This window comes from Mobula birostris, chromosome 9 (assembly GCF_030028105.1).
Source record: "Mobula birostris isolate sMobBir1 chromosome 9, sMobBir1.hap1, whole genome shotgun sequence".
In the NCBI taxonomy this organism is placed as follows: Eukaryota; Metazoa; Chordata; class Chondrichthyes; order Myliobatiformes; family Myliobatidae; genus Mobula; species Mobula birostris.
This window is the reverse complement of record NC_092378.1, coordinates 155,834,036-155,846,853: the sequence shown is the minus strand read 5'-3', so window position 1 is coordinate 155,846,853 and position 12,818 is coordinate 155,834,036. Positions and strand designations below refer to the sequence as shown.

At 46.3% G+C, this 12,818-nt stretch overlaps 1 protein-coding gene across 3 annotated transcripts in view; it reads left to right on the top strand.

The window, feature by feature from the left end:
• c9h8orf33 (chromosome 9 C8orf33 homolog) overlaps positions 1 to 12,683 on the top strand; it is a 33,967-nt gene extending 21,284 nt beyond the window's left edge. For all 3 annotated transcript variants that reach the window (XM_072269249.1, XM_072269251.1, XM_072269250.1), the window contains exons 6-7: positions 2,815 to 2,961; positions 12,121 to 12,683. In XM_072269249.1, the coding sequence (XP_072125350.1) occupies positions 2,815 to 2,961; positions 12,121 to 12,293 (320 nt within the window). In that variant the 3' untranslated portion in view covers positions 12,294 to 12,683. The remainder of the gene's footprint in view (positions 1 to 2,814; positions 2,962 to 12,120) is intronic.
• The last annotated feature ends 135 nt before the right edge of the window (positions 12,684 to 12,818 follow it).

The following is a 12,818-nucleotide window of genomic DNA, read 5'->3' as shown; positions in this document are numbered from 1 at the left end:
CTGATTGTGGATCTGAGCCTAAGATCGCTCACCACTTGCACTTGTGACAGGGAGAGTCGGGTAAAGCCTCAAAGCAATGCTTACATTTGGGAAGATGACCTGCAAGTTTTTTCTCTGAGGAAGCATAAAAGCTCTGTTGCGGATGAAATATCTTTGCCGCTTACAAGTTCCCTGAAATGGACAATCTCCTCCACAAATTCTAACTCCAGGCCAGCTGAATATCTGCTTTGGAGATCAGATGCTCTCTTGTACAGAGAGAGAAGGGATATTGTTTAGGATGCCAAATGTGTTGTTAAGGTCATTATATGATGCAAATCTGCAATCAATTTCTGCAAGTACGACCGAAAAAACAGTAGCTGAAAATTTTTCTCTGGCTGACAAGCCAACATCAGGTGTTGTAGGTTCACCCAGAAAGGCTTTACGTTTTCTTTGTCGTTGGGTGTCTTCTTTGTACACTTCTGAGAACGTTGGAGACATAGTTTTAGCTTGGGTCTTAAAAGTATCAAATTGATCACGCAAGCTTGCTATGTATCCCCATGGTGATCTCACCAAATCCACAGCATTAGACAGGTCTAGATTTACAGCTTGCAATGCAACACTTGCACTTTCAAAGCACTGAAGAATGCAATGCCACAATTTGCTCAGAAAAGCTATCTCAAGCTGTCCATTTTTTTGTATAGTGACCTTGCTTCATTTCCAGTTGCCACATTCTGATTAATGTCATCTGCAATGCTCTTTAGCGAATCTTGAATATTGCCATAATTTTCACACAATGCCTGTGTGGCTTCTGCTGTGCAGCCCATCTAGTATGAGAGAGAGACTTCAGAGTTTCAGTGTGCTTGTTCGCATTAGGCTGAAGTCCTGCGGTCACCACCTTCCACCCAGGAGTTGACTTGGAGCAGAAGTTGAACACATTCTGCACGAAGCTGAAAAAATCAGCCGTTTTAACACAACAGTTGACACTGTTGATTCCAACGAGATTCAATGTGTGTGCTGCACATGGAATCCACTCAGCAAGTGGATTGATCTCCTTGATGCAGGATTGTAAGCCTTTGTATGCACCGGACATATTTGCAGCATTGTCACAGCACTGCCCTCTGCAGTTGCTTATGTCAATATTCATCGCTCCTGAAACTTCGAGTACTAACCCCTGTGTGGCTGTCAATGGGTAGAAATCATAAGAATTGCTCCTGAATGTTTCCATCAGTTGACACATAACGTAAAATGAATGTGAGCTGATCTACGTGTGCAACATTTGTGCTTGAATCGATGCTAATAGAAAAAGTATTTGGCCATTTTCACCTCACTGACGATCTCTGACAGAACTTGATCGCTCATGAGCTCAATAAACTCCTCACATGTTTTAGGTGAAAGATATGAAGGGGTGCCTGATCCTGCATTTCCAAATTTCTGTATCTGCGCCTTCAAAAACGGGTCAAACTCACTTATTACCTCCAGAATGCCCATCATGTAGTTGCCGTTATCAGACCTGCCAAATATGTCACTGGAGCCTTGGGCAGCCACTCCCCTCTCGACCAAAAACTTCACAACCGCCACCACTCTTCTCAATATGTTGGTCCAGTAGACACACACTGACTCGAACTGTTTTTGCAGTTCTGTATCTATTCTTCCGCTGTCAGCTGCTAGTGTAACGTAGGTCGGTATCGTTTTCCTGTGGTGTTCACTATTTTCATGCTCTCTATGCGCTCAGCGGCACGTTTCCAGTCGCTAAAGCCAGTTTCGAGGATGGACTGACAGTTACCATCACTGAGGATGCAGCATGCGAAACAAAACACACAGCCGGTGGAAGGGCCGTTGCCGTGATATGTACTCACCATTTACCAGCTTGCGTTTGAAGTGAAATTTGAAGAAAAAATGTCTCTGCTATTTGTATACTCGTTCCGAAGCTTTGATATCCACATCCTTATTCTGGCAGGACTCCGGCCCTTTCTTAGCCCAGTACGCTCGGACTGAATCATCTAACGTTTCCTTTCCCCAGCGAGCAGGATGGGTGCTGTAAGGATCCTCAGTAGCGGTAACGTTAACATTAGTGGCGGCCTGACTTGGTTGTTCGGAGGTTTCTGTGGTCGGGAATCCCAAAGTCATGCTCTCTGCCTCTTCAACGTTAGCTGCTGACTGTGGCAAGGACGGTGGTCCTGTGCTAATGCTGGTGCTGTTGAACAAGTCTCCATTTGTCCACCAGGCTCAGACTGTGACAGGAGCAATGGTACTGCTGCATCATCGAGAACAGGTTTAAAAAATTCTGTCAATTTCAATGTCTTTTTTAACGCTTCTTTCTCATGATCCTTTTTTACTTGTTTCTTTTCTGTACTCCACTCTCGTATTTTTTTGTCTGCCATGATGATAGCTACCTATTTTGGGCCCCTGGGCTGCAGCGCAGCCTAGCCCTGCCTGTGGAATAAGTCAGAGTGCAGTTCACTGAACAAACCTCCTGAAGGATCCCACCCACCCTGCTCATGGACTGCTTGTCCCACTCCCACCAGGGACGAGGCTACCTAGCATCTACGCCAGGACCACCAGACTCAAAAACAGTTACTTTCCCCAAGCAGTAAGGCTGACCAACACCCCCACCCACTAACCCACTCTCCACACCCCCAAACCCCCACCACTTTATTATTTCCTGTCAAGTCACCTTATGTACAGACACTTCTGTGCCTAGTGTTACCTTATGGACGCACAATCAATCTCTGTAGATAAGCTAGCTTACTATTTTTGTGTGCTGCATTGGCTGCAGAGTAACAATAATTTCGTCCCCCTGCACTGTGTGCATGATGCTGCTTGTTTGTATTACAGTTGACGAAGCGCTCTGTGCGTGCAGAACCCTGCGCAGCGAGAAGGCTCCACTTGTGAAGAAGCGGCAGGTGATGAGGTCCATCTTTGGAGACTACAGGAGGAGGATGGAGGAGGAGAGGCAGAAACAGCTGAAACTGATGCGGGCAGGTGAGAGGGAGGGTATCCAGCTGCTGGTTCTGGGTCTGGGCAGGTGAGAGGGAGGGCATCCAGCCACTGGGGCTGGGCCAGGGGCAGGACGAGGGAGGAGTGAACAGAGCTGAGCGGTGTAGCAGGGAGGGACGGTGTACCCAGGAACAATTCTGATCTCTGGCACTGGATGGAGTTCACACCTCATGTTGCTCTGCTTTTGTCCTCAGTGCAAAGACAAGCTGGTAGTTTAATTGGCTGATGTAAATTACCCCTCAAATCCTTTGGGGGGGGGGGTGGAATAGTAGGGATAGGCTCCAACCACCTCTTAAACTCTTCCAATGGAGTGCATCTCAAGTAGCCCCTGACACCCTGACAACCAAGTCCAGCTCCTGGCCTTCGTGTGTGGACTAGCTACCAAGCCTGGCGGAAACATTTCTACTGACAGGACAAGTGGCAAAGGCGATTTACTGGCACCTTAAAACCAGTCGCTGGAGGCAAATGGGGCCCGCCAGCTGTGGTTGGCAGCTCATGTTGGAGAAGGAAAACTCTGATCTCAAACCTCTGCTGCCTTGTGGCTGTACCCACTCGTGGGGAAGGCTTCGAGAGTAAACCCCAAAGCTGAAGGCCCGAAGGAAGTCATATGTTGTGTTCAACGCTGATTGGCAGATCCTGCATCGCTTCTGGTACCAAACTGTATCGGTCTCCGCCGTTCCTTTGGGTTCAGTATGGAGAGGGGGAGCCTTTTAATATTCCATGGGTTTCAGTGAGATTCTTATGAACAGTCCCAGAGCCATCAAACGTTCCTCATATGTTAATCCTTTCATTCCCAGAATCTTCCTCATGAATCTCCTCCGGACCCCCTCCATCCTTTCATAGACAAGGGGCCCAGCACTACTTACAATACTGCAAGTGTAATCTGACCGATGCACACAAAGCCCTCGCGTCACATCCTCGTATAGTAGTTCCTTAATGAATGTAACATTGCATTTGCCTTCGTCATCACAGACTCACCTGCAAGTTTAGGGAATCCTGCACAAGGACTTCCAAGTCCCTTTGCATCTCAAAAGGTCCCTTTTCTGTTTCCTTCCCTAATTCCTTCTACCAAAGTGCATGACCGCTCCCCAACACTATATTCCATCTGCCACTTAGAAACATAGGAAACCTACAGCACAATACAGCCCCTGCATCCCACAAAGCTGTGCTGAACATGTCCTTACCTTAGAAAAATAGAGGGCTATGAGTAACCCTAGGTAATTTCTAAGCTCCATGTACCTATCCAGGAGTCTCTGAAAAGACCCTATCTTATCCACCTCCACCACCGTCGCCGGCAGCCCATTCCACACATTCACCACTCTCTGCGTAAAAAACTTAACCCTAACATCTCTGCACCTACTTCCAAGCACCTTAAAACTGTGCCCTCTCATGCTAGCCATTTCAGCCATGGGGAAAAAGCCTCTGACTATCCACACGATCAATGCCTCTCATCATCTTATACACCTCTATCAGGTCACCTCTCATCCTCTGTCGCTCCAAGGAGAAAAGGCTGAGTTCACTCAACCTATTCTCATAAGGCATGCTCCCCAATCCAGGCAACATCCTTGTAAATCTCCTCTGCACCCTTTCTATGGTTTCCACAACCTTCCTGTAGTGAGGTGACCAGAACTGAGCACAGTACTCCAAGTGGGGTCTGACCAGGGTCCTATATAGCTGCAACATTACCTCTCAGCTCCTGAACTCATCCTACGATTGATGAAGACCAATACACAGTATGCTTTCTTAACCACAAAGTCAATCTGCACAGCATCTTTGAGTATCCTATGGACTCGGACCTCAAGATCCCTCTGATCCTCCACACTGACAAGGGTCTTACCATTAATTCTGCCATCATATTTGACCTACCAAAATGAACCATCTCACACTTATCTCGGTTGAACTCCATCTGCCACTTCTCAGCCCAGTTTTGCATCCTATCAATGTCCTGCTGTAACCTCTGACAGCCCTCCACACTATCCACAACACCTCCAACCTTTGTGTCATCAGTAAATTTACTAACCCATCCCTCCACTTCCTCATCCAGGTCACTTATAAAAATCATGAAGAGTACGAGTCCCAGAACAGATCCCTGAGGCACACCACTGGTCACCGACCTCCATGCAGAATATGACCCGTCTACAACCACTCTTTGCCTTCTGTGGGCAAGACAGTTCTGGATCCACAAAGCAATGTCCCCTTGGATCCCATGCCTCCTTACTTTCTCAATAAGCCTGGCATGGGGTACCTTATCCAATGCCTTGCAGAAATCCATATACACTACATCTACTGCTCTACCTTCATTAATGTGTTTAGTCACATCCTCAAAAAATTCAATCAGGCTCGTAAGGCATGACCTGCCTTTGATAAAGCCATGCTGACTATTCCTAATCATATTATGCATCTCCAAATGTTCATAAATCTTGCCTCTCAGGATCTTCTCCATCAACTTACCAACCACTGAGGTAAGACTCACTGGTCTATAATTTCCTGGGCTATCCCTACTCCCTTTCTTGAACAAGGGAACAACATCCGCACCCTCCAATCCTCCAGAACCTCTCCCGTCCCCGTTGATGATGCAAAGATCATTGCCAGATGCTCAGCAATCTCCTCTCTCGCTTCCCACAGTAACCTGGCGTACTCTTCGTCCGGTCCCGGTAACTCATCCAACTTGGTGCTTTCCAAAAGCTCCAGCACATCTTCTTTCTTAATATCTACATGCTCAAGCTTTCAGTCGGCTGTATGTCATCCCTACAATCGCCAAGATCCTTTTCCACTTCTTTGCCCATTCACCCAATCTTTCCAAGTCCACTCTGCTTCCTCAACTCTAGCTGCCTCTCCACTTGCTTCCTTCATAGTGTCTGTAAACTTGACCATAAAGCCATCAATTCCATCATCCAAATTATCGACATATAACATGAAAAGAAACTGTCCCAATACTGACTCCTGCAGAACATCACAAATCACTGGCAACCAACCAGAAAGTGCCCCCTTTATTCCCACTCTTTGCCTCCTTCCATTCAGCCAATCTTCTATTACTAATATTTTTCCTGTAATACCATGGGCTTTTATCTTATTAAGCAGCTTCATGTGTGGCACCTTGTCAAAGGCCTTCTGAAAATCCAAGTACACGACATCCACTGATTCTCCCTCGTCTATCCTGCCTGCTAATTCCTCAAAGAATTCCAACAGATTTGTCAGACAAGATTTCCCCTAAAGGAAACCATGTTGAATTTGGCCTATTTTACATGTGCTTCCAAGTACCCGAAAACCTCATCCTTAATAATGGACTCGCAACATCTTCCCAACCACTGAGGTCAGGCTAACTAAACTAATTCCCTTTCTTCCCTCTTCCTCCCTTTTTCAAGAATGGAGTGACATTTTCAATTCTCCAGGTCCTTTGGAAATATTCTGGAATCTAGTGATTCTTGAAAGATCATTCCTAATACCTCCATAAACTCTTCAGCCAACTCTTTCAGAACCCTGGGGTGGAGTACGTCTGGTCCAGGGGACATAACTCTCCTTAGTAATAGCAGCTACACTGGCTTCTGTCCTGACACTCTTGAATTTCTGGCATACTGCTGGTGTCTTCCACAGTGAAGACTAACACAAAATACTTAACTTTATCTGCCATTTCTTTGTCCCCCATTACTACCTTTCCAGCAGTCTACTATCTACACTTGCCTCTCTTTTACTGTTTATATATTTAAAAATTTTGGTGTCCTCTTGGATATTATTGGCTAGCTCACCTTCATATTTCATCTTTTCTCTCCTTGTGCTCTTTTAGAAACATAGAAACATAGAAAATAGGTGCAGGAGTAGGCCATTTGGCCCTTCGAGCCTGCACCGCCATTTATTATGATCATGGCTGATCATCCAACTCAGAACCCCGCCCCAGCCTTCCCCCCACACCCCCTGACCCCCGTAGCCACAAGGGCCATATCTAACTCCCTCCTAAATATAGCCAATGAACTGGCCTCAACTGTTTCCTGTGGCAGAGAATTCCACAGATTCACCACTCTCTGTGTGAAGAAGTTTTTCCTAATCTCTGTCCTAAAAGGCTTCCCCTTTATCCTCAAACTGTGACCCCTCGTTCTGGACTTCCCCAACATCGGGAGCAATCTTCCTGCATCTAGCCTGTCCAATCCCTTTAGGATCTTATACGTTTCAATCAGATCCCCCCTCAATCTTCTAAATTCCAACGAGTACAAGCCCAGTTCATCCAGTCTTTCTTCATATGAAAGTCCTGCCATCCCAGGAATCAATCTGGTGAACCTTCTTTGTACTCCTTCTATGGCAAGGATGTCTTTCCTCAGATTAGGGGACCAAAACTGCACACAATACTCCAGGTGTGGTCTCACCAAGGCCTTGTACAACTGCAGTAGTACCTCCCTGCTCCTGTACTCGAATCCTCTCGCTATAAATGCCAGCATACCATTCGCCTTTTTCACCGCCTGCTGTACCTGCATGCCCACTTTCAATGACTGGTGTATAATGACACCCAGGTCTCGTTGCACCTCCCCTTTTCCTAATCGGCCACCATTCAGATAATAATCTGTTTTCCTATTTTTGCCACCAAAGTGGATAACTTCACATTTATCCACATTAAATTGCATCTGCCGTAAATTTGCCCACTCACCCAACCTATCCAAGTCACCCTGCATCCTCTTAGCATCCTCCTCACAGCTAACACTGCCACCCAGCTTTGTGTCATCCGCAAACTTGGAGATGCTGCATTTAATTCCCTCATCCAAATCATTAATATATATTGTAAACAACTGGGGTCCCAGCACTGAGCCTTGCGGTACCCCACTAGTCACCGCCTGCCATTCTGAAAAGGTCCCGTTTATTCCCACTCTTTGCTTCCTGTCTGCTAACCAACTCTCCACCCACACCAATACCTTACCCCCAATACCGTGTGTTTTAAGTTTGCACACTAATCTCCTGTGTGGGACCTTGTCAAAAGCCTTCTGAAAATCCAAATATGCCACATCCACTGGTTCTCCCCTATCCACTCTACTAGTTACATCCTCAAAAAATTCTATGAGATTCATCAGACATGATTTTCCTTTCACAAATCCATGCTGACTTTGTCCGATGATTTCACCGCTTTCCAAATGTGCTGTTATCACATCCTTGATAACTGACTCCAGCAGTTTCCCCACCACCGACGTTAGGCTAACCGGTCTATAATTCCCCGGTTTCTCTCTCCCTCCTTTTTTAAAAAGTGGAGTTACATTAGCCACCCTCCAATCCTCAGGAACTAGTCCAGAATCTAACGAGTTTTGAAAAATTATCACTAATGCATCCACTATTTCTTGGGCTACTTCCTTAAGCACCCTGGGATGCAGACCATCTGGCCCTGGGGATTTATCTGCCTTCAATCCCTTCAATTTACCTAACACCACTTCCCTACTAACATGTATTTCACGCAGTTCCTTCTGGAAGATTATTTATGTCCTTCTTAGTGAAGACAGAACCAAAGTAATTATTCAATTGGTCTGCCATGTCCTTGCTCCCCATAATCAATTCACCTGTTTCTGTCTGCAGGGGACCTACATTTGTCTTTACCAGTCTTTTCCTTTTTACATATCTATAAAAGCTTTTACAGTCCATTTTTATGTTTCCTGCCAGTTTTCTCTCATAATCTTTTTTCCCCTTCCTAATTAAGCCCTTTGTCCTCCTCTGCTGAACTCTGAATTTCTCCCAGTCCTCAGGTGAGCCACTTTCTCTGGCTAATTTGTATGCTTCTTCTTTGGAATTGATACTATCCCTAATTTCTCTTGTCAGCCACGGGTGCACTACCTTTCTTGATTTATTCTTTTGCCAAACTGGGATGAACAATTGTTGTAGTTCATCCATGTGATCTTTAAATGCTTGCCATTGCATATCCACCATCAATCCTTTAAGTATCATTTGCCAGTCTATCTTAGCTAATTCACGTCTCATACCTTCAAAGTTACCCCTCTTCAAGTTCAGAACCTTTGTTTCTGAATTAACTATGTCACTCTCCATCTTAATGAAGAATTCCACCATATTATGGTCACTCTTACCCAAGGGGCCTCTCACGACAAGATTGCTAACTAACCCTTCCTCATTGCTCAAAACCCAGTCCAGAATAGCCTGCTCTCTGGTTGGTTCCTCGATATGTTGGTTCAAAAAACCATCCCGCATACATTCCAAGAAATCCTCTTCCTCAGCACCTTTACCATTTGGTTCACCCAATCTACATGTAGCTTGAAGTCACCCATTATAACTGTTGTTCCTTTATTGCACACATTTCTAATTTCCTGTTTAATACCATCTCCGACCTCACTACTACTGTTAGGTGGCCTGTACACAACTCCCACCAGCGTCTTCTGCCCCTTAGTGTTACGCAGCTCTACCCATATCGATTCCACATCTTCCCGGCTTATGTCCTTCCTTTCTATTGTGTTAATCTCTTCTTTAACCAGCAACGCCACCCCACCTCCCCTTCCTTCATGTCTATCCCTCCTGAATATTGAATATCCCTGAACGTTGAGCTCCCATCCCTGGTCACCCTGGAGCCATGTCTCTGTGATCCCAACTATATCATAATCATTAATAACAATCTGTACTTTCAATTCATCCACCTTATTACGAATGCTCCTTGCATTGACACACAAAGCCTTCAGGCGCTCTTTTACAACTCTCTTAGCCCTTATACAATTATGTCGAAAAGTGGCCCTTTTTGATGCTTGCCCTGGATTTGCCGGCCTGCCACTTTTACTTTTCACCTTACTACTTTTTGCTTCTACCCTCACTTTACACCCCTCTGCCTCTCTGCACTGGTTCCCATGCCCCTGTAGTGAACTAACCTCCTCACGCCTAGCCTCTTTAATTTGATTCCCACCCCCCAACCATTCTAGTTTAAAGTCACCTCAGTAGCCCCCACTAATCTCCCTGCCAGGATATTGGTCCCCCTAGGATTCAAGTGCAACCCGTCCTTTTTGCACAGGTCACGCCTGCGCCAAAAGAGGTCCCAATGATCCAAAAACTTGAATCCTTGCCCCCCGCTCCAATCCCTCAGCCACGCATTTATCCTCCACCTCATCGCATTCCTACTCTCACTGTCGCGTGGCACAGGCAGTAATCCTGAGATTACTACCTTTACGGTCCTTTTTCTCAACTCCCTTCCTAGCTCCCTATATTCTCCTTTCAGGACCTCATCCCTTTTCCTACCTATGTCATTGGTACCTATATGTACCACGACCTCTGGCTCCTCACCCTCCCACTTCAGGATATCTTGGACACGATCAGAAATATCCCGGACCCTGGCACCAGGGAGGCAAACTACCATCCGGGTCTCTGGACTGCGTCCACAGAATCGCCTATCTGACCCCCTTACTATCGAGTCCCCTATCACAACTGCCCTCCTCTTCCTTGCCCTACCCTTCTGAGCTACAGGGCCAGACTCTGTGCCGGAGGCACGGCCACTGTCGCTTCCCCCGGGTAAGCTGTCCCCCCCCAACAGTACTCAAACAGGAGTACCTATTGTCAAGGGGCACAGCCACTGGGGTACTCCCTATTACCTGACCTTTCCCCTTCCCCCTCCTAACCGTGACCCACTTGTCTGCCTCCCGTGGCCCCAGCGTGACCACCTGCCTGCAACTCCTCTCTATCACCTCCTCACTCTCCCTGACCAGACGAAGGTCATCGAGCTGCAGCTCCAGTTCCGTAACGTGGTCCCTTAGGAGCTGCATCTCGATGCACTTGGCGCAGATGTAGGCGTCCGGGAGGCTTGGAGACTCCAGGGCCTCCCACATCCGACACCGAGAACAGCAAACTGCCCTCACACTCATACTGCCCCTCTCCTCAAATAACAACAGAAAACGAATGCCAAACCTTCCTCGCCTCCTTCCGCCTAAGCCCGTTGAGCCAAAGCCCTTAAGTCTTCACTCTGCTCCCGGCTCACTCCGCAGCCCGCAAACTACGCTGCCCGCTCTATGAGGCTCTGTTCCTTTTAAATCTGCCGCGCTGCACTGCCCGACGTCACACACCTGCGCAGTCCCGCCTCTCTGAACGCCGTTGGAGAAAAAAAATAACGAAAATTTCAAAAATGTCTTTCTCGGCACTCCCACTCAGACTCTCAGACTCCTTCTTCGAATCAAACCCGAAGCAAGGATGTCTGCCCTTTTAAATCTGCCGCGCTGCACTGCCCGACGTCACACGCCTGCGCAGTCCCGCCTCTCAGAACGCCGTTGGAGAAAAAAAAATAACGAAAATTTCAAAAATGTCTTTCTCGGCACTCCCTCTCAGACTCCTTCTTCGAATCCAATTCGAATCGAATTTTAGTTGCCTTCTATTGGTTTTTAAAAGCTTCTCAATCCTTTAACTTGCCACTAATTTTTGCTGTATTATAGGCCCTCTTTTACTTTTATGCTGTCTTTAAATTTCCTTGTCAACCAGTTGCTTCATCTTCCCTTTAGAATACTATTTCTTCACAGCTGCTCTGCCATCATCCCTTCCAATCAACTTTAGTCAGCTCCTCTCTGATTCCTCAATAATTCCCTTTACTCCACTGTAATGATACGATTCACTTTATCTTCTCCCTCTCAAGCTGCAGGGTGAATTCTACCATATTATGATCACTGTCTCCTAAGGGTTCCTTTACCTTAAGCTCCCTAATCAAACCTGGTTCATTACACAACACCCAATCCAGAACAGAGGATCCCCTAGTGGGCTCAACCACAAGCTGCTCTGAAAAGGAATCCCAATTCCCTCTCTTGGGACCCAACACCAACCTGATTTTCCTAATCTACCTGCATATTGAAATTCTTATGATTATTGTAACATTGCTGTTTTAACATGCCTTTTCTATTTCCCAATGAAAATGATATCCGCCATCCTGCTGACTTTTCAGGGGCATGCATAAGTCAGTCTTTTTATCCTTGCAGTTTGTTAACTCTACCGTTAACCTGTGGCCCAGGTGTTGGTCAATTGGACGAGTCGGAATAACAGTTCAGCATGGACTAGATGGGCCGAAGGGTCTACCTGTGTTGCAGTGCTCTTGTGACGATGAATGGCTCAACATTGTGTTACAAACGAGCTTCTCTGTGTCATCTGCTGTTGAGCATGGATGAGTGTGTTGCTGGATATGGGATTTGAAATGTTAATCTCTTTCAGCTACAAGATCTGCCACCATCAAACCAGTGGAAGAGCAAACAAGGAGCAAAGTTTTCAGGAAAACTGCAAATAAATTGCTGAAGATTGAAGCATCCGCTGCAGACAATCCCATGAATCCTGAGCAGACCGTGGTTGATACAGATCGGACTCAATTCCGGTTCAATTTCTTCTAAGTCATTGAAACGTGCAGTGAACTCCTTTTACCTGTCTGTTCACAGCCGAGGTTGAATAAACAGTTTCTTGCTGTGATCTTTCCTAGTTCATTTCCCACACACTGTACTCTACCGTGGGCAAGAAGCAAGACAGCAAAGTGAGGCATTGGTGATGGAAGTGGTAACTCATCCCTTTTAGCACTGTTCTGGGACATAGAGCTCAGGAACAGGCCCTACAGCCCACAGTGTTGTGTTGAAATGGCTAACTAATCTGTCTACACAATGGCCACAGCCTTCCAATTTTCTTCCTTTATGTACCTATCTAATGTATCTGCATTGTAGACACCTACCACACTCACACCAAACTTGCCCCTCACACCTCATTTGAAATTTACCCCCCCTCACCTTAAATACATGCCCTCTGGTGGTAGACATTTCAGCCCTGGGAAAACGTCTGTCGATGCCTCTCACAATCGTATAAAACCTTCATCAGATCTCCCCTTGGCCTCCACTGTTCCAGAGAAAACAACTCAAATTTGTCCAGCC